The sequence below is a fragment of the Halichoerus grypus genome, chromosome 1, assembly GCF_964656455.1.
Source record: "Halichoerus grypus chromosome 1, mHalGry1.hap1.1, whole genome shotgun sequence".
NCBI classification, from domain to species: domain Eukaryota; kingdom Metazoa; phylum Chordata; class Mammalia; order Carnivora; family Phocidae; genus Halichoerus; species Halichoerus grypus.
The window spans coordinates 66,472,638-66,494,067 of NC_135712.1; the positions used below are offsets into that span (position 1 = coordinate 66,472,638).

At 37.8% G+C, this 21,430-nt stretch overlaps 2 protein-coding genes and 1 non-coding gene across 4 annotated transcripts in view; all 3 read right to left on the reverse strand.

The window, feature by feature from the left end:
• Positions 1 to 1,090: 1,090 nt before the first annotated feature.
• Positions 1,091 to 8,213, reverse strand: WDR5B (WD repeat domain 5B). Of its 2 annotated transcripts, none has more exons than XM_078066610.1 (2): positions 4,408 to 8,213; positions 1,091 to 3,984 (listed from the first exon to the last, which is right to left on the reverse strand). In XM_078066610.1, exon 2 carries the CDS (start codon positions 3,909 to 3,911, stop codon positions 2,919 to 2,921), a length of 993 nt encoding a protein of 330 aa, XP_077922736.1. In that variant the 5' UTR covers positions 3,912 to 3,984; positions 4,408 to 8,213; the 3' UTR covers positions 1,091 to 2,918. The 2 variants fall into 2 exon arrangements, with proteins under 2 accessions (XP_077922736.1, XP_035949582.1); XM_036093689.2 differs by having other exon boundaries at positions 4,322 to 8,213.
• Positions 8,214 to 8,351: 138 nt separating this feature from the next.
• Positions 8,352 to 21,430, reverse strand: part of KPNA1 (karyopherin subunit alpha 1) — a 71,625-nt gene continuing 58,546 nt past the window's right edge. Inside the window, exons 11-14 of the mRNA XM_036093687.2 lie at positions 21,196 to 21,321; positions 19,330 to 19,457; positions 15,303 to 15,481; positions 8,352 to 13,745 (exon numbers count right to left, since the gene is read on the reverse strand). Of these exons, the coding sequence (XP_035949580.1) occupies positions 13,558 to 13,745; positions 15,303 to 15,481; positions 19,330 to 19,457; positions 21,196 to 21,321 (621 nt within the window). The 3' untranslated portion in view covers positions 8,352 to 13,557. The remainder of the gene's footprint in view (positions 13,746 to 15,302; positions 15,482 to 19,329; positions 19,458 to 21,195; positions 21,322 to 21,430) is intronic.
• Positions 9,736 to 9,808, reverse strand: TRNAR-CCU (transfer RNA arginine (anticodon CCU)). The gene has a single exon. It is a non-coding gene; the product is annotated as a tRNA-Arg (tRNA).

The following is a 21,430-nucleotide window of genomic DNA, read 5'->3' on the forward strand; positions in this document are numbered from 1 at the left end:
CCATTACCAAAGTGATTTTCTCTGCAGAAGCCAAAATGGCTTCTAGTTCTTTATTTCTCTCTCTTGTGTACTCATTTCTAGAGAGATAAGGAAGACCAGCTGAGTACACTGCCCAGGTGCATCTTGGAGAGCTAACCTCCCCAAATGCAGTGGTGCTTCTTGAGAGCCCTGCGAAGCAGCCCGATCAAACTCTGCCATCTTTGGGCATGCTGGCAGACAGAGGCTTGTCAGAGAGCAGTCTTGGAAAAGGTCCCTGTAAGGTGATGAGAGTGGTCTGGCCACAAGTTTTTGAGAACTCTGAAATCCCAGCACCATGAAGTTGCTTGGGGCCAGTAGTCACCTCTTCTACTCCATAGCTTAGAATTCCCAATTGGTCCTTTTCCTTTTACCTTTACCCTAAATTTCTCAATTATGAAAATCTTTCAAATGCATTTTCTTGTAAGTTTTGAAAGATAAGCTTTTGCACATGGTTATGTATTTCATTTACACTTTGGGATGTCAAGCCGTCTCATATTTAGGTATGGATGCTGGTTTCTATTTTAAGTGTTTCATATATTCTCACATGCCTCATATTAATGGATGACATGGACGACAAGTCCTCGTAGCCATCCCAACCTGCTAGTTTTCTCCAGAGGATTATAACAGATAGTAATATATGCAGCTGCATTAACTTGATTTAATAAACTAAGTAAAATGGAATGCACCATATAATTTCATAATCTGATGTTAATGATGTCTGTGAATATACTTTTAGAGTAATTTGACCTTAGCTTTTTAGATACCGAGTTCTTTGATTTTAATGTACTTCTTTTAAAAATAAGTAATTTTTCTTCATAGAACACTATCATTTTTAACTTCTAAAGGAGTATATTAAAGTGTTATCTTGGAGATTTATTGTAAAAAAAAATGTTTCATTAAACCAAAACTCACAAATGTTACCATGCAGCAAGAATTTTCATGATCATTTCTCATTTTGTGTCATTCTCCTGTTCAGTTACTTAGAGTAACTACCTCTTTATGGGTTAAATATAAATTTCTTGGCCAGAATTGTCTCTGTCTAATCCCAATTCTCCCACTGCCCTCACATAATACCTTTTTGGCAGTCATCTTACTAATAACTCTAATACCTTATATTTCTCAGAACTTGTCAAGCAAATCATATTTAATGAGCACGGTTATACTAAAGAATACCAAAAACATAAGACAGTTTAGCCCTGTTACTTTCAATTGTTGTACTATTTTTTGCTTAATTTCTAGATTTTTTTTTTTCATGTTTATCATGTCTCTGTAGGTAAAGTGGGCAGAAACCATTTTCCACTTTATATTTCCTATAAGCCCTGTCTGAATATAAAGTTAATACGTGAGCCTATGGTCAGGTACTTTTTTAATCAACAAAAGTAATAACAGTATGGGGACATGTCTCCAAACGTTTATTGAAAGTAGGCAAGGAATGAATAAAGTGGTGGTGGTATAATTCATTGTCATTCATCAAACATTACCTTAATCCCTTATATATATTATATATATTTATATATATATAAATACTGAGAATACAAAAATGAATAAAACATACTTCTTTACAGAGCTCATAACTTACAGAAACATGGCCCATGAAACTGTTACAATACAAACTGGTAAAAGATATATTCTGAACTTTATATAACAGTAGCTATAGAAAGAAACCAAACCTAACTTAGCTGTCAGTTGTGGTTGGAGTCAGGCAGGCAGTGCTGGTCCACAAGTGGTGGTTTCTGAACTGAGTTTGAAGCATGGGTAGGAGTTACTAGGTCAGACACATAGTGAAAGAGAATAGCCTCACCATTTAGACATTTAGCTTGCTTGATAATTATGAGGCACAATCTGACCAGGATAGTGAGAAGTCCCTCAACAAAATGCCATTTATAATGTTTTGGTTTACTTTTAGTTTTTATCTCCATAAAGATCTTAAAATGTTTAACAGACCTAACCGTGACTTATTTTTCCCAATTTATAGACTTGATTCCATGGAACCATTTCATGTGTGAGTGGCAGCTGCCATACATCTCCATTCCACCTAATCCCAGGCTTACGTTCTTACTCATCTGATCTCCCAAACCGGGAACACGAGTTATTCCAAACTCCTGCTCCCTTCATTTAATCAGTCATCCTATCTTGTAAACCTTACTTCTAAATATTTCTCAAATACACTGAGAGGAACAGAATGGGAATCTGTTCAGGGATAGACATAGGAGTTAATACCAGACCTGAAGATTAAAAGTCAGAAGCCGTAGGTTCTAGACTTGCTTTTCCAATTGTCTTGCTTTGTAAATTTAGGTTATAGGTCTGAAATATTATAATCTAAGACAATGTTTTTTTTGTTTTGTTTTGTTTTTAAAGATTTTATTTATTTATTTGTCAGAGAGAGAGAGAGAGTGTGAGCACAAGCAGGCTCCCTGCCGGGCAAGGAGCCCAATGTGGGACTCGATCCCAGGAGCCTGGGATCATGACCTGAGCCGAAGGCAGACACTTAACCGACTGAGCCACCCAGGCATTCCCCCCTCTTTTTTTTTAAGATTTTATTTATTTGTCAGAGAGAGAGAGAAAGACAAAGTTAAAAAGAAATACAAAACCGGGGCACCTGGGTGGCTCAGTCTGTTAAGCGTCTGCCTTCGGCTCAGGTCATGATCCCAGGGTCCTGGGATAGAGCCCCGCATCAGGCTCCCTGCTCAGTGGGAAGCCTGCTTCTCCCTCTCCCACTCCCCTTGCTTGTGTTCCCTCTCTCGCTGTCTCTTTCTCTGTCAAATTAATAAAATCTTAAAAAAAAAAAAAAAGAAATACAAAACCATACCAAAATTAAGAGAAACCATCTTTTTAAATACGCTTTTTTTTTTTTTTTTTTTTTTTGCCAGCTTGGCTCTACTACTTGATTTCTAAAGGGTTTAGTAGTTACTCTTCCACAGTTTAATTGTTTTGTCATTTCCTAATGCTGCTGATGCAATGATGTTTTCTGTAGGATGACAAGCTGCTGAGATTACAACATCTGTATGACCTTGTAATTTCTGTACAATCTCTTTAGTCTGAAGGTTCCAAATGTAAACCAGATTATCTTCTGAACCAGACACAATCCATTTTCCACCAGTAACTGAAAAATCGGCAAATATGCAGTATTTCTCATTCTTATGACCAGTGTAGGTTTTCAGGCATCTGCCTCTGCTATAATCCCACAGTTTAAGAGTATTGTCCAAAGTTGCAATTAGAAGGTATCTTCCATTTGGAGAAAATTTTACAAAAGAGATAGGAGGGTTATCATCATCAACAAGTGTTTTTAAACACTGACCTGATGCAGCATCCCAAATTCTACAGACACCATCATAGCTACCTGACACAATCAAGGACCCGCTACAATTAAAATGAACAGCAGAAACTGGGTCAGAATGAGCAGACAAAGTCTTGAGGCACTTTCCTGTTTTCACCTCCCATATTTTCACACTCTCATCAAAAGATCCTGAAATGATGAGATTGGATGGTGGATTGAAATTACAGCAAAAAACATAATTACTATGCCCCTTCAGCGTTTTCAAACATTTTCCAGATCTCACATCCCAAATCTTTAGCGTTTTATCATCTGAGGCAGAAACAAGGCGACTGGAATCTGATGACCAGGCAACATCTGATATTTCCAGATTGTGACCATAAAGTGTTTTCTCATACTTTCCATCATAGGCTCCCCAAATTATAATTACTTTGTCAGCAGAAGAACTTGCTAGCCATTCTCCATTAGGACTAAACTTAACCGATGATACTGCATCCGTATGCCCCACGAGAGTAAATTTAAGAGCATAGTTTGGTTTTTCAGACATTTGCTTGCTCCGATTGGCTGATAAGGGGAGGCTCGACTCTGCTTTAGCATCTCCTGCCTCCTTTGTCGCCATGGTTCTGAAGCTCCAAGTCAGTAGGTTAGGTAAGCGTCCGGCCCTGAACCAGGCAGCCCAATATTCTGACTTTCTGCCCAGCAAAATGAAGATAAAAACATCAGACTCAAAAATAAACGGTCTTTTAGTGATTATAATTTCTGGGCTGTCTTTAAACTACCCTATACAACGATTCAGCAGCACGGCTTGGACCACTTCTCTTTTTTCCTTGCTTCCTCCTTCGTAAACAAATACTTGAGAAATAATACTAGAAGGGTCCAATGCGCTGTCGGCAAGTGAGGAATGTTTTGGGTATTTTGTGAAGGTATAAAGCCGTGCAAAGTGACGAGGGGCGTGGGTGATCTACAACAAGTATTTTTTCACCGCCCCTCCCCCAACTCTGAAACATTTAGAACACTGAGCAAGCCTACCAGTCAGACAGACTTTCGGTACTTGAGCATGAATGAAACACCGCTTAAACAAACGATTTCAGGAAGTCAAAACAAAAAACAAAAACCTGCGCAGGCATCATGAATTGCGGCCCGGACGGGCTGCAGTCCGCGGATAAACACTGGGGCGCACCGCCGCGTCAATCCAACCCAGCTGGCAGGACGGCGGAGCGCATGTGCACTCCAACTTCGAGCCGACATGACCAATGGGAGAGGTCTGCCTGCGCTTGCGCAAAGGAAGGCGCCGGCGTTTCCTTCCGGTCTTCTTTGGCGGAGGTTGCCACACACAAATGCTGGACTTCTTCCTTCTCCGTGTGGGTAGGTGTATTGGGCTTCTCCCAGACCTGACTGACTAGCGTCGGTAGCGGTGAATGTTTCAAAGAACATTCATTTCTTTTTGGAAACCGTGTCACGAGAAAGAACTGAATTTTCCGATTCCCTTAGTGGAAAGTTAAGCCCACATTTGGCAGCTAGCTAGCCGTCCATCCCGGTGACTAAGCATCTACTTCGCGGGCCTCTTTGGTTCTGCTCCTCTCTACTCTTGTGGTATAGAGCCTGGTGGCGTGTACTTAAGGCTGCAGATAGGCAAGGGGAGCTTAGCCGAATTTACGCCCAGATTATAAAGCTTCTGGTTTTAAAAGTTTTGCGTAAACGTTTCGGGAAGGAATGTGTTGTGGGCCTCCAAAAGCCCCTGCTTAGGACATGGTAGTGCCGTGGAAACGAGCAAACGTTTGTTTTAGCATTTCCTTATGCCTTAAACTTTCTAAGAGAAAAGGTCAGATCTGCATAGGTGCTTGAGACCGAAAAAGACCTAGAAGTTGGTGGAACGTGGTTAAGAAATATGTGAAGTTAACTTGTAATAGGTTTTAGAGAGTTTATAAAGTTTTAAGAAATGTTTAATGGCCCTGAGAGTGCTGTATAAAGATGTATGCTTTTCAGATTAAGTTACTATCTTTAAACAAGAATAGGTTTACCGGGGTGCCTTTCTGGCTCAGTCCCTAGATCATGCGGCTCTTGATCCTTTTGCTTTCCGAGTCTCGAGTTCAAGCCCCACCTTGGGCGTAGAGCTTACTTAAAAAGTTTACCAAAAAATTGGAAGCCTGATGAGTTTCTACTTACCTGTAATTGCTCAATAAAGAGAGCTCAAGTGTGTTTACAAGGTTTCCCCCCTCTCCGAGCTGAAGTCTAGAGGCAAGTATCTTTTTTTTCTTTTTTTTTTTTTAACGTAAGCTCAAGAGTCGCGTGCTCTACCACTTAGCCAGCCAGGCGCCCCGCGGCAAGTATCTCTTGATGTTTTCTGTCAGCCAACAGTTAAAAGCATTTGGAAACAAATTCCCCTATCCTGTATTTATTAGGGATGATTGAAAGTCTGGCCTTTAAGTGAGGCACGACATAATTAAATCACCTATAATAATCGACTGTAGTGAAAACCTCATTACCTTAAGACGCTACTACTCTAGTTTGGAATTTGGCCAGGCATTGGACAAAAGCTTTAGTCTTAGCTAGTGCAAATTAATGGTATAACGATAACGTGGTGCTGGGAATAGGAAGAGCATCTTTTAAGTGGATTGGCACATCCATTTATATACATTAAATTAGGATGCTTCTTGGATATTTTTTAAGGCAAGGCCACCACGGACCTTCCCTCTGTAACATTTTAAAAAGAACTTTTCCCTTTTATGTATCTTAAAGTTCAGTTATGATAAACTCTGCCTCTTCTCTCTCCTTTCCTATTAGCCTGAAATCGTATGTTTTTTACTGGGAAGCTTAGAAACACTCTAAAACTCTGCATCAGTTGAGACTATTTTCATTTTTATTAACTCATTAAAAAATAAAAAAAGCTATAGAGAACACAGTGTAGGCTTGTTCCAAAGATTTTAATTTGTATTTTTCCAATAACTGTTCTGTGCACTGAGTAAAGAAAGAAGAAATTAGACAAGGTAAATTTGACATGAGGGCTAGGATGGGGTGTTGGTGCTGGAGTATATTCTAATAACCCACTAGAAATACCACAAAAATCAGAGGGACAGGGGACACAGTCAAGAATGTCTTGATAGGGGGCGCCTCGCTGGCTCAGTCAGTAGAGTATGCCACTCTTGATCTCAGGGTGGTGAGTTCAAGCCCATTAGGGGTAGAGTTTACTTAAAAAAAAAAAAAGTGATAGGAATATCCAGAAATAATTGTTCTTCAGATTTTCCCAGAATTTGAAGGAATTTCCACTATTAAAATCCATTTTTAGATGTCGGAATTTTTTGTTTACAAATAGCGTCAGGAATTTGTAAAGAAATTAAAGCTCTGAATATAACTAGGTAAATCTTTTTTTTTATTAATCATGTTCTAATATTAATATGTAGTCCTGATATTGTGTCCTTATGAATTAGGCCTAAGAATTTTGTAGTTTAGGTCTTTGGGAGGAGGGGAGCATCAGCAATGTGGAGTGTGAGTAGGGAATACTGATACAGGTAAATCCAAAGTGGCAGAAACCATAATTAGAGCTGTGCATTTGCTGCTCTCAAGCAAAATTCCTCATACGGTCCTGTTTTTAATGATTTCTATTTTTGCTGCTTAGTCTTTACCAGATAGGTGATTTGGAAGTTTCCCTCTCTGTAGAATTCAATTTGTTTTCTTTAGAGTTCCCATAAAAGTTTTAGAACTGAAGGTCTCAATGGTTGAAAGGTTGATTTCCCTTCCCCTCAGTCAAGTTTGCAGATATGCTAAATAGAAATGCCACAAATAGGTCATTTTTTAAAATAGATTTTTTTGGTATCTATGTCAGGACTGAGATTAAGTCCTATTTTAAGGAATGTCTTGACCGACTCCCTTCATAGCAATTCCTAAGCAATTCCAGTTGAGCAGTCTTCAAAAGTCAAGCACAATAGAACTATGTACAGTTGCTTAGGACCACTAGCAATTTAAATCTATTAAAATCTAGTTGGACATGTAGTGGCCCAGAATTTATCTAAACTGAGACCTTTTTCAAAGTGAAAGGGGACACAAATAATCAGCTGTTAATTGATCTAAAACCTGGGACTATACCTAGCAAACCAGTATAATCACTGACTTCTGGAGGACTCTCATAAATCACCACTTAATTTTGGAAAATTCTACACTGTTTATATGGTAACACCCCAGCCTGCCCACATCTCTCTCAAACCCTGTGCTTTTCTTTCCCCACCACTCTGGTCTCCTGGGTTTCTGTTTTCTCCTCACCCATCACTCTAAATAATGCTGGGCCCAAGTGGTTTAGATAAGGCAATGATCCAAACTGGATTCCCACAGGCTTCCTCAGGTTAAATGGGTATAAAGGAATTTAGAGTAATTTTATTCTCTGCGGAAACATTCAAGATCACAGATATTACCATATATTGATTTTAAAATGAGAACAGACTTTTTCAAATTGGCAAATGAAATAAGGGGCAACAGTCACCTACACTAGCTTTAATAAATGTGTAAACTCAGCCATTTGTACTATAGATGACAGTGTAGTCTGCAGGAACTAATTACATTTTGATTTAAGATTTTGTTTTCAGAAAAAAAATACCTGGCCAGTAGAATCTCTCAGCAAGACATTTAGTAGTAAAAATGAAAAAAGAACAAACACCCTATTTAATAGCCTAAGGCAACCACCAGCTTCCATGTAAGTTGGATGTAATTGGCAAAAAAGTTATTTTTCTTAACTTTAGAGTAGGTCAGAAGAGATTAATGTGCTATTTTTGATAATACAAACACATGGGGTTGATTATACATATGTTATCCTGTAAAATATATCCATAACTTTTCACAGAAGGCGTAGGGTTTTTTGTTTTTATATAATGAATGGCTATAACAATGCTTTTGTAAACTTCAGGTCAGATCATGTCCTCCTGAAAGGTAACCACATATAAAACATACATTGAGACACTAAGTCTAAGAGTTGTTAATTCCTGGTTTCAAACAGCAGCATAAAAGAATTCCTTTGAATTTTCTTTTGTAACCAAGTACCCTTTACTAATATCACATTGATGCATATTCCTTCAGTCATTTAGTATTTATTGAATAGTCTACTATGTGCAAGGCACTCACCCATGGCCTGACAGACCACATTCAAGTACAAAGAATCATCAGATCCATTCCAAATCAAAGCGTAAGAACACTTTGAAAAACAACATATAGTGGTCATAATGATGAAGTAAGCAGAACATAACAACATACATTAAAAGGTGATCTTTCTAACTTTTGATACTCCTTGGGACGATATTCCTTTAGGAAGTCAGCTGTGTTAAATTCACATCCATGGATGGCACTGCTTTCTAAGGCAGAATTCTTCATTCCAAAGCTTTCTCTGTCAGTACCTTCTACATTTAAGTTTGTTGAATGGAAACATGTTTCTGAGTTTACCCATTATGCTAATGAACTCAATCAATCATTTGCATATATATTTTTTGACTTCTGTTGTTTTGTCAGGTCATATACAGAATTTTAGCACCACAGAAGGGAAAAAGAAGTTTGGGCTGAGAGGCTCTACATTACCAAAATATGTAACCTAAAAGCAACTTCATAGCTTAGTTATTTTAAGGGTGCTCATGAGAAAGAGCCAGAAAGACTGGTCTGACAAAAAGCTGGTCCAGCTGGGACAGTTGTGTAAGTCTAGTTCTGGGAGTTCCTGGCCCAGAAGAACACCTCCACCGTGACCGCTGCTTTCTTCCAGACACAACGTGCACAGCTCTGTCCGTACTAGACAGTGTATGAGGTTGTGACCTTGGGGTAAAGTAAATTCTAAGTCTTGATTCTGTCACCTATATGATAATGTCAGTTATCTACCTCAAAGAGCAGTTGGAGGATTAAAAGAGAAAAAACGGAAGCCCTTCCCCAGGCACCTGGCACACAACAGAGGCTCAAAGACTAGTTGCCTTTTTGACCTGTGGGAAAACAGACTGGGACTTCTTTTTTCCTACCCTCAGTTGAAAGCAAAACTTCATCTACCCTTAATCTTTTCTTCTTGCCCCAGACTTCCAAATTTTATACCCAGTAGCAACTTGATATTTTTAAAATTAGCATATAATACTTGCTTTACTTCATCAAACATTTTTGTGATGTCCTGGTACTGTTACTACTTATCCTTTTCTGACAAGAAAGCATATTATAGAATACTGTCTGTATTAGAGCAGACTTACTGTACTGGTGTCCCATCTGGCTTTCAGTTACTTGAACTTTAAAAAAAAAATTTTTTTTTTTTTTTTTTTTTAAGGAATCTCTATTCCCAACATGGGGCTCGAACTCATGACCCTAAGATCAAGAGTTTCATGCTCTACTGACTGAGCCAGCCAGGTGCCCCATGAGAAAACAAATTTTTTTTTCTTTTTAATTTTTAAATTTAAAAAAAAATTTTTTTTTTTTTTTTTTTTTAGGAGGCTCCACGCCCAGCGTGGGGTTTGAACTCACGACCCTGGGATCAGGAGTCACATGCTTTACCCACTGAGCCAGCCAGGTGCCCGATAACTTTAACTTTTGATAGAGAAAGGTAGCCAAAAATATTTCCCAGCATGGCAGATACGTATTTACTCTGCTCAACTAACAGATGAAAGTGGCTCTGTTAATTTCAGATGGCAAAAAATTCAGATTTGAGACTTCATATATAGATAGATAGGTATACCTATTTCTCAAATGAGCAAATTTTGGAATGTAGGAGGTAGAACATAGTATATAAATATGAAAAGCAAACAATGCCCCTTTCTAAAAGTAGATCCCTTTTCTTTACTGAAAAACATCCTTACACATCAAGATTTCCTATAATGAAAAGCCCCAAGCCCTAAAACATCAATATGCAATGACTTGCCTACTGATAGAAAAAATGTTCACAAAACTAATCAGCAAGAAAGAAAAATCTTTCAACTTGAGGAAAACCCTTTCATAATGCAACCCCAAACTGGGAGATTATAAATAACTGAAATGTTTGTTTAGCACTAGAGAAGTAAATTCAAAGTTGCCTGTGAGTGGCCAGGTACAACAGGATTTAATTGACAGTTTGGCTTCTAAAATATATTACATATTTTTTCTCAGGCAAAATCAGCAACAATCTGGAATAATAATTCAAATTTATTATGGGGTAATTGTCATTGCTTGTATTTGTGACAATATGAAAAAATGGCCCAGAGCCCATTTAGCTTTATCTGGCAGATGGAAAAAACAATCCTAGGGCAATAGTTTTCAAAAACAGTATAGCTGACAAAGGTTTAAAAGGGCCCTTACTTAGTGACAAGAACATGAATTAAAGTGTTCCATAGAAAACTCTCTCCTTAATCTGTTTTCCTTTCCTGGTTTTTCTCAATCTAACCAGATCTACCCTGCTGGTCCTTCAAATATAGGGTGCCTTTATATCCTAAATGCTTTCCAATGCTTTTTTTTCCCCACCTAAGTTTTCATTGAATATACTTTGAAAGTGCGGAGGAGGAAAAAGGGGGGGGTGGATAATTAAGCTACTTTCCCCCCTGGTTAGTATATATTGCAGGAGAGCTTTCCTGTGTTGAAATTAACATGCTTTTGTAATGAGTAACATCTTAGTGATAGGGTTTCAATAAATTCAATGTAAATTAATAGAATCTGCCAGGCAGAGAACTAAAATGAGGACTTAGTTACCTCCTGAAGTCTCATTCATTTCTATAACCAAAAAGGCTGCTTTATCAGTTCCAACAGTTATGCTGGGATTTAACTTTTAGTTAATTCCAATTTTTATATTAAGAACATTTTATTGCAAAAAAAATTTAGCTCATCTCTCATGAACTTCCAAGACAGGAGCGAGATAAATTCCTGTTTAAAACAGAAAATGGACCACAACAGTTAAATGGACTTTGTTTAATTCATTCACTGAGACACCTGCAATTGCAAAACTCCCAGTGTATGCTCTTCTTACTAACCTGGGGAAACAACTTTGTGTGCTTTATCCTTTTTCCATTCAAATTGGTTTATCAAAAATGAATTGAAATTTTTAAAATTATCCAATAGAAGGTACATAATTTAAAACATCCTAGAGAAATGACGTGTTATCAGTGATGTACAGGTTAAAAAAATTCAGCCACAAAAAAAGTCAAAGCTAAAAACAAGATTTTTACTATGAATCAGTGCTTCTATTACCCTTCTGAAAGAAGTTATATTTTAATGTGATGTAAAGGCAAAACTGAAAGTTTTTCTTTAAATTAACCACCTAATTTGTCCCTAAAATTACAAAGAATCAAAGTCTTTTACAGGTCAAGTGCAGTAAACTAAAATGTCCTTTCAGCACAAAGCAGCACTAGAAAAAGTTATAGATGGGAGTTGACTAGTTTTGCAGTGGCTGCTCCATCAGTAACAGACAGACATCAGACGGTATCCATCCAGAGCACAGACACAACTACAGACTAGATGCGAAGAATGTGTCACACACTTGGCTGATAAATGTCCTTTGTCTTTGTATCTTTCTACTTTGAATGAAGTGGATTTTTTTAAAGTTTAAATCAGGTCACGTAAGTTGGCTGTTTAAATAACAACATGATGAGGTATGAAAGCTCTGAATATCCCTAACATTCAGCAGGATTTACCAGAGATGTGTAATAACCTGTCAGGGGACTTCCAAATAGTTACATTTTGGGGTTATAATGAATTCTAGAAGAGGACAAGATTAAAGAGGTTTAAAAGGGTATTCTCTGAAACAGAAGTGAGCGACTTTTCCTTCAGAATTCATTTTGAACAGCATATCAACAAAAAAATCTTCTCTGATAGTGTGTCCCAACATTGAGTCAAGATGGCCAACTAGCACCAAGAAGTCATATTGAACTCAGTTGCAGTTCTCTTGGCAATTAAGCTTATATTTTCATTCCAGTCCAAGCACAAATGTGGATCACTGAAGACAGTACTGGAAGCGCCATTTGCAGGTACATTGCGGTTATCATTAAATGAGCCAGAAGATAGAAACTTTTTATTTTATGGGTGGACTTGACTGGGCAGTACTAGTAGATGAAATGATTAGGGAACAATGAGGTTATATTAAAAAAAAAAAAAAATCCCTGCCCTTATTTGGGTTGAATAGGTCATGTTGAGAATATGATTATTTGTTTAAGGTAAGGACGCTACATTAAAAGGATCATATATGCAGCATGAATACATTAGAATCAAGCTGCACCGGGCTAAGAAAAAAAAGTTTCCCTAAGTAACCTTTAAAAGTATGTGTTATCTGCCAGTCACAGAGGGGAAAAGCACCTAGGGTGAACTCCAATTTAATGAGGACCTTGATCAGGACCACAAAGCCTGAAACATTTGTTTTAATGCAGAAACACAGCCTCTAGTCACACTGGTTGAGTCTGGGAAAATTGGAGGGATTTTTTGTTTTTTGTTGTTGTTTTTTTTACTTTTTTATTGAAGTACAGGATATTGTTTCGATTACTAAGGATTCTAACTCTTCATACCAGCATTAGAATCGAACCACTTCCAAATCCTAAGACACATAAGACCAAAGAGAAGCAATAGCCATACAAATTAATGTGCCCCTCTCCTTTCTGCTCTAAGGGAATCTTCAAACCAGTATCACATTTAAGAGTCAAAGTGTTAATTCTTCAGCATTCCTGACAACTAGAAAGCACATTCACTGAAGGCTGAAGGTGAGGGAGCGGATGGTTTAACTTTAATATCTGTGAAGAATGGCGCCAATAGAGGAAAGAAAACCATCCAGTCTCAGTAAGGATTAATGCAAATTTGGCTAGAAAAGCCACCAGGTAATCCAAGGGTTCACTGTGGAAGAACTCATGAAAAGTACTCTGAAGTGTACACAACAGGTCTAAACATCTCCCTTGTTGCAAGTAGTTGTGTGAAATTCAAGATAAAGGTTTAGTCTCATCTTTTAATATCAGTGTTTTTCCCCACTTTAAAGGGAATGAGGAGTCCTCTTTTTCCCCCACAAAGAAAGGGAGCCACATTAATATGTGTATAATCCCATGACTCTTATATAAGTGCGGATCTCCAAAGCCTAGGGATTTTCCATAAGAGTGGGCCGTTCTGGTTACCCTTTTTATTAGAAGGGTATTCCACCACAGAGAGCCAGAGGTTTTCCAGATGTGTGTAAGAGAGCAGGTGCGCAAGGCAAGCAAATGAGCGCAAACAGTATTATGGAAAACATTTGAGAAGTTAGCTCCATGAGGACTGTGGGCTCCACAAGAGGACTTGACTGGGTAGCCTGGTCTGACACAGGAACATGAAAGCAGAGTATTGCTTCAAAGCTGGAAACCTTCCATAGGAGCCTCACACTGCTGGAAGATGTACTGCTGCTGGCTAAGGTCAACCTGGGGCGCAATGCTGCTGTCCTCATCCTCGGTCCCGAAGTAATGCTCGATAAGATCAAAGGCCTTCTGGTAGATCTCCTGGTTTTCGTGACTCTGTAAGAACTCAATTTTATCCAGACCTAGAACGAAGAATAAAGAAAAATCTCTGTGTATGTGTGTGTATACATATGTATTGTTTATATCTGTTGGAAATGAAACTGTATTTTGCCATGTCTCCTTATTGTAAAGGAAGATTTTCTTCTCTACTTATATCTCGTTGGTATTTTGTAACAGCATAGAAAGTATCACTGGGATGACATCTGAATGCTCGTATTACAAACTGACATCTTAAACACATGCAAGCAACAACCAGTCCCCAGAAGCAGCAATTTCCCTAACAGTCTTCACACGTCATCCAGTGGCTAAGGCCAGTAGCAGAAGTGTTCCTTTTGAACTATATCTGTGACCTAATTAATTCTTGGCTCCGGTTCTATCAACTCAGTTCTGAGCTATCCAATATGTCAACAGATGTATATAATACCCTTAAAAGAGGCAGAATCAATTTCTACTGCTTAAACTAAGAAGTCCAACTAGAACAATTAGCCAACACAGTCCCTTTACTAAGTTTGAGCCCATCTGAGCTAGGCTTTTCTTTTACTTGCAGCCATGAGCAACCTAACCGCTACAGCAATACCGGAAATAAATGTTAATATTGCTCAAAGGAAAAAAAATACATATTCATATACATCGCCATGTTAAAATATATATACATCAAAAAATTAACAGTAGTTATTTCTGTGGAGGAATATCTCCAGGTAGAGGAACATTTTTCTTTTTTACGCATTTCAAAATGTCTTATACTAAGCAGGTATAGCTTTTACAATTTTTATTAATGGTAAATTGTTAAAATCATTTTGGAAAGCAGTTCTGCATTATCTGATAAACTGGAAGACGAACAAACCCTATGATCCCTAATTCCAGTCTTAGGAATAAACAAACCCTAGAGTAGTGGTTTTCAACCCTGACTATGCATTAAAATCACAGAGGGAACTAAAATGTACATTGGTAAACCAATGATTAAGAGTACAGTTAACCGGGGCGCCTGGGTGGCTCAGTTGGTTAAGCGACTGCCTTCGGCTCAGGTCATGATCCTGGAGTCCCTGGATCGAGTCCCGCATCGGGCTCCCTGCTTGGCAGGGAGTCTGCTTCTCCCTCTGACCCTCCCCCCTCTCATGTACTCGCTCTCTCTCATTCTCTCTCTCTCAAATTAAAAAAAAAAGAGTACAGTTAACCCTGAGATTGGAAGAATGAAGAAACCAAAAGGCAAATAGTGACTCTTCAAAATGAGAACTCTAAATCTTAAAGAGAAAAGGAGTAGAATCCGGCATCATCTATAGTAGATGCAGATGTTCTTGAGGCTCAGATGGACTAGTAAGCATACAAGAGCACCCACAAGGGCAAGCAGAGTCCAGGAACTAGGAAGATCTTTACAGCCCGGTGTAAAAATAGCTAAATTGAAGGGTACTCACTTCTCTTCACAATTAATGCATATTTTTTTCTAATAATTCTACCTACTAAACATTATTCATAAGAGAACAAGTTTTTCATATGAGTTTGTGCTCACTGATCTATAGACAAGTCAGAAAAGCAAGAAGAAAAATATAATTTCAGGACATCTGTTAAACACTCTATCTTACCATATGCTTCTTCAATCAAAGCGCAGTAAGGGTTAATGCCAGTGCCATTCCTTTTGGCTTCTTGTTCTCCAAGCCTCAGGATATTTTCCAAGCCATTTAGGGCAACCTGTACAATCTTAGAGTCCATGACTGTAAGGAGATCACAAAGTGGCTTGATACAACCGAGTTCTACGAGGTACCTAAATACAAAGAACAATTTAGTCAAAGCTTTCAATTTCATAAAACTTTTATAAAATAAGTGGGTCATCCTCAAACTGTAGAGATAAAAATGAGCACCCATTCAGCCATATAGGCTACATCTTACCACAAAGCTACAAATAAATGAAACAAAACCAGTTCTCTAACACCATCTCCATTTTTCCTCCTCCACAACTACTGGACTCCAAAAAACTGAATACCCTCTTACTCTGAATATGAGCAACTCATCAAAACAGTGTAATTTTGACTAATTTCATCTTTGTTTCTGTAGAACCACACCTCTGAAACAGGTGCTAAAGCCACCATAGGCCCAACAGGCCAATTCTATTTTGTACAAAGATCTCTTAAAACTCCAAGAAAACAATTTAAAAATGGGCAAAAGATCTGAACATACCTTTCACCAAAGATCTGATGGCAAATTAAGAAAAGATGCTCAACATCATTAATATATGTCATCAGGGGACTGCAAATTAAAACAATGATGCCACACCTATTAAAATGGCTAAAATGCAAAACAACTTGACAATACCAAATGCTGACAAGAATGAGGGGCAATAGGAACTCTCATTTTTTTGCTGGTGGGAATGCAACATAAGAACTTTGGAAGACGGCTTGGCAGCTTTTTACAAAGCTTTCTGTACAATCCAGCAATCACACTGTGGACACCCAACTGAGATGAAAACTTAGGTCCACACCAAAACCTATACACACACATTTATAGCAGCTTTATTCGTAACTGCCAAAAAGCCAGAAGCAACCACGATGTTCTTAAATAGGCAAATGGATAAACAAACTGTAGTATATCCAGACAATGGACTATTATTCAGTGATAAAAAGAAATGCACTATCAAGCCATGAAAAGACATGAAGGAAACTTAGACATGCTAAGTCAAAGAAGCCGGTCTGAAAAGACTCCAGACTATATGATTCCAAACATGACATCCTGGAAAAGACAAAACTTTTATAAAGACAATAAAAAGTGGGGTGCCTGGCTGGCTCAATTGGTTAAACGTCTGACTCTTGATTTCAGCTCAGGTTATGATCTCAGGGTTGTCCTGGGCACGGAACCTGCTTAAGATTTTCTCTCTCCCTCACCCCTTGCCCCTCTCCCCTATCCCTTAAAAAAAAAAAGACAATAAAAAGTATAGTGGTTGCCAGGGATTTGAGGGGTGGGTGGGGGTAGAGGAGTAGTGAGGAATAGGTGAAGCAGAGGGGATTTTTTTAGGGCAGTAGAACTATTCTGTATGACGCTACAATGGTAGAAATAGAACATGCATTCACCAATACCTATAGAATTATACAACACAAAAAGCTTTCAGCTCAGATCATGATCTCAGGATCCTGGGATCAAGCCCCGCATTGGGCTCCGCACTCAGTGGGGAGTCTGCTTCTCTGCCCCTCTCTACCTCTGCCCCTCCCCTCACTCGCACTCTCTCTCTCAAATAAATAAATCTTTTAAAAAACAAAAACCAAGCCTCTTTTACGATTACAAATGTTAGTTGCAAATTTGAAAAACAGAAAAGCATGAAGAAAAAGTACACCGAGATTAACCACCACTATTATACCCCACTATTGCTTCCTCTGTGTCCTAATTTTTATGAAGGGTACCCACCTACCATTTTCCCCAGTTACCTTTGACTCTTCCCTTTCCTTCCCTTCCTACTTAAAGCCTGCCAGCAAGTCCTACAGATCCTTTCTTCTTGTATTGAGACCCATATCTCATGCTACAGCTATTAATCCTGGCTGTACACTATTACAGTGGCATCTTAATTGCTCTTTCCTCTTCAAAATACTATGTTCTTCATTAATACTCTCAAGGCCAAAGATACTGAGTCTTCCCATTAAGACTAAGGCCTTCATCCCAGCTTCCAAAGCCCATCAATTACTTAATTCCTCATCTTGCAAAAGAATAATCTATAGCAGGGGATGCCTGGGTGGCTCACTGGTTAAGCGTCTGCCTTCAGCTCCAGTGATGATCTCAGGGTCCTGGGATCGAGCCCCATTGTCGGGCTCTTCACTCAGCAGGGCATCTGCTTCTCCCTGTCCCTGTCTGTCTGTGATATCTCTCACTCTCTCTCAAATAATAAAAATAAGATCTTAAAAAAAATAACGTATAGCAATATTGATTTCCCTCTTCCAATAACATTACCTGTGCACATTCCCTCACACTTCCCCTCGTGCTATTTGCTCTCCTCCAAAATAACCAAATCTCTACCCAAATGGCAAATTTCATCTCTTCCATAAACTTTCTCTAATTCAAGGCAATATTCTTTATCCCTCATTCTTGAGAACCTATATATTAGCATTTGATTATATTTAACCTAAAATTATGGATATTTCCTAAGTTACTCTAATTGGTTCTTGCATCTAAATCTTGTCTACTCCATAAGAATAAGCAAAACCACACAGATGTATTTTATCAGTGATAAAGTCAGTATATTTTCTGTAATTTGGACTGTAATATTTTTGTAATAATTTTTCAAAATAATTCCGTCTGGTTAAGAAGAAACTGCTAGATTGATAATGAACTTCATTAATATAAACAGCTATGCTGAATTTTAAAAAGGAATAGTAAGTAGCCTTTACACTCTTCTTTAACAGAGCAAAATACCCCTGAATACTTTCTGATGAAATCTACCACAGTATTTTAGAAATGTTTTAAAAATATGTGTACAGTTTAACCATTTCAACTATGAAACCATATTATAACTTCTACATTACTTCTTACTGCTACCATTACTGGGATAAATGCCGTTACCCGTGGTGGCATACTTATAATCATAGTACCCCAGAACCAGAATCTTGGGAGGTTGAAAAAGACCTTAATCTCATAAAAAGTGCTTCTGAAGACCACTTGAAATCTTCCTTGAAAACTTGTCACTGATGAACTTTACCAAAATAGTTATTTGCAGTATTAATCTATTTTATTATTTTAGGTACAGTTATCTTCTGTACCTAATCAACTTCTGAAATGTTAGGACTACCTTTTACATTTTTAAACTTCTAACAGAGCACTAAAAATTAGTATTGGTTAATTAGTGCCAACATTCAACCCACAAAGCAACAATATGAGAAGTAGTTGTATTTTTCTGACAGTATATATAAGGGAGGGGTTACAACTTCAACACTCATTTAGAAATATCTTCCCCTCATCTGAATTTCCCATAGAGAAAGTTAAGGCAGGCTAAGAAGAGTCTAGGTTCCATTTTTCTCTCATCATTAATCTTTTTTTTTAATCTGAAATACTGAATGTCCATAATTTAGCATTTAATTGTATGATGTCTTCTTTCACGAATTGATTCCTGTCCGTATTTATGCCTTCTCTAGCCATTAAGATTATAAGCCACCCAAGGGGCCATTTAAGTCTCAAGCTAATACAGCTCTCTCCCTTTACTGAACATTATAGAACTTTAGGAGACACTGCCTCTAGTGAATTTGTCATTTTATTCTCAGATATACCTCTCTTTCAAAGTCTGATCCAAATCTTTTTAAGACATCTAAACTAAAAATAGCAAGTTAGATACCAAAGTTGGACTCTAAGGATTCTACTAGTAACCTTCTAGACTACCTAAGATTGTTCTGACCAGAAAGCTCCAGAGTAGACTAAAGCCACCCTATAAATACTTCCATTCTCTCAAACCTCAACTATGCCTTACTTCTATTATCCTGGAATTATTTCAGCAAGAAGGAATGGGAGAAAAATTAAATATACATTTGAGTCTAGTTATGAAACTCAGAACAATCTTCCAAGAGGTTAGAATTGAGCATTCATAACTAGTAGACATAATTTTTCCTTTAATTTACAAGATGCTACCTGGCTAGTACTTACTTGATCTGTTCAGCTGATCCTCCAGAAGTTGCATTTGTGATGGCCCAAGCTGCTTCTTTCCTTGTCCGAAACTCAGCGGTTTGTAATATACTAATGAGGGCTGGAAAAATGTTGGCATCTATCACAGTCTGAAATTAAAAATTAAATGAAAAGGGAAATTACAAAATTTGTAAAAATGTTCATGATACTAATTATAACTTTTTAGCTAGCTTCACTAATGACACCCCTCTGCCTGTTAAAAATTAACTGGAAGGAGTTTAAGTCCTCTTACCCATAACCTTTCAACTATACTTGGTATCACTGGTAATACTCTCTCTGGAGTCTGGGATCTTACAATCTCTTAATTTTTTCCCCGAGTTCTTTTCTGATTGTCCTCTCTTGTTCCACCCACAGTAACAAATTACAAAAGTTCAATTTTCTGTTCCTCTGCTACTCTCATTTCTTTCACAGCATCCAACTCTGACACGTGTGTTGTAACCCTGCAGCCCTCACTTTTGGGTGCTCCAGCCCAAGGTGGCCAACAGCTTGCTTCAGATCTGCTAACCACTTAAAACATCATCCACCCTCTCTATATTAGGTGTCTTCTCAAACCTCTCTTTTTGTATTTATAAAGGCTCTTTTTGTATTTACTTATTCTAAATTTTATCAGTCACTAAGTCTCCTTTACATTCTCAATTTAAAACATCAGGAACCACCTTTTCCTTCCCTTTTAGCACTGCCGCAATCCTATTCCAACCTCCCACCTCCCACCCAGGTTACCAGCATAGCCTGTAGTTGGACAGAGTACTTTTACTCACTCTCCCCTCATATATGAACACTGAAAGTCTGCCTCAAATTACTTCCCTCATTTTTCTCCTAAGCTCAAAAACCTAAAATGGGTTCATATCATTTCCTCTACCAAGAAACTGAGAAATTCTATGTAAGAGCCTGATAGTAGCAGGCAATCAACTATAGCTGAAATCACCTCATATGAACTGCTATAGCTATCAATCTCAGTCCCTGGCAGCATTCTGGGGATGACTAACCATGCTCTTTTTGTTTTGTTTCAAGTTTTTATTTAAATTCTAGTTAATTAACATACAGTGTAATATTGGTTTCAGGAGCTGAATTTAGTGATTCATCAACCATGCTTTCCTGATCAAGAACTCTATTATACCAGTGAAGGAAGTCAGCAAAGTTTAGCAGAAAAATACTTCATCTTGATCCTGTCATTTACTAGGGGTGCCCTTGAGCAAATCACTTTCTCTGATATTCAGTTTCATCCTTAAATGAGAATACTGGATGAGATAACCTCTATGATTCCACTCAGCTCAAAGTCCAATAGGTCTGTGTTTTATCTTTTATAACCAGTTGTTTAGCCTTTCTCATGGCCAATGTGAACCCTTCAGCCCACTGCTTGCTTTATCTTCCACTTGGGTTACTCTCCCACCTAATGTAAGAATAAAATTAAAAGGCAGATAACCATTTAGAGAAAAATGGGTCCCCAAAGGTTTTATAAAAAATTGAAGTTATCTAATACATGGGGCCACTAGAAAAAAAAATATCTTACTTGGCAAGAGTAAAGCCAATCTGTTTAGTATAAAGATCATCAAAACATTTCGAAAATATAAGACACTATCTCTTGGGTCTTGGCAAATCATCAAATATTAAAGGCAAAGGGAAAAACCAAGACCAAAGTTTAAGTTTCAAAAGTCTGAACTTCTGTAAGGTAGGTTAAAAAAAAAAAAAAATAAGTAAACTAAACAAGACAACAATGCTGGAAGTTAATGGTCTCCAAGATAATAACGAAAAAAAACTTTAAGGCTAATTGAAAAAAAGCTAAAACTTATCAATAAAAATAGAAAAAGACAGATGCTATGGGATTACCTGAATCTGTGCTCTATTTCCAGCTGTGATATTAGATATTGTCCAACATGCTTCCTTTTTGATAGATTCCTTTGGGCTACTCAGCAAATGCAATAAACTCTGCAGAGCTGAGCAATTCAAAATTACCTAAAAGGAAAAGTTTGAACCTTATTCTCTATTGATCCAAACAGAAATAAATCTTTAACTCATTTATTTTAGGAACAATATAAGCAAAGAAATAATGTCTCCCCTTGAA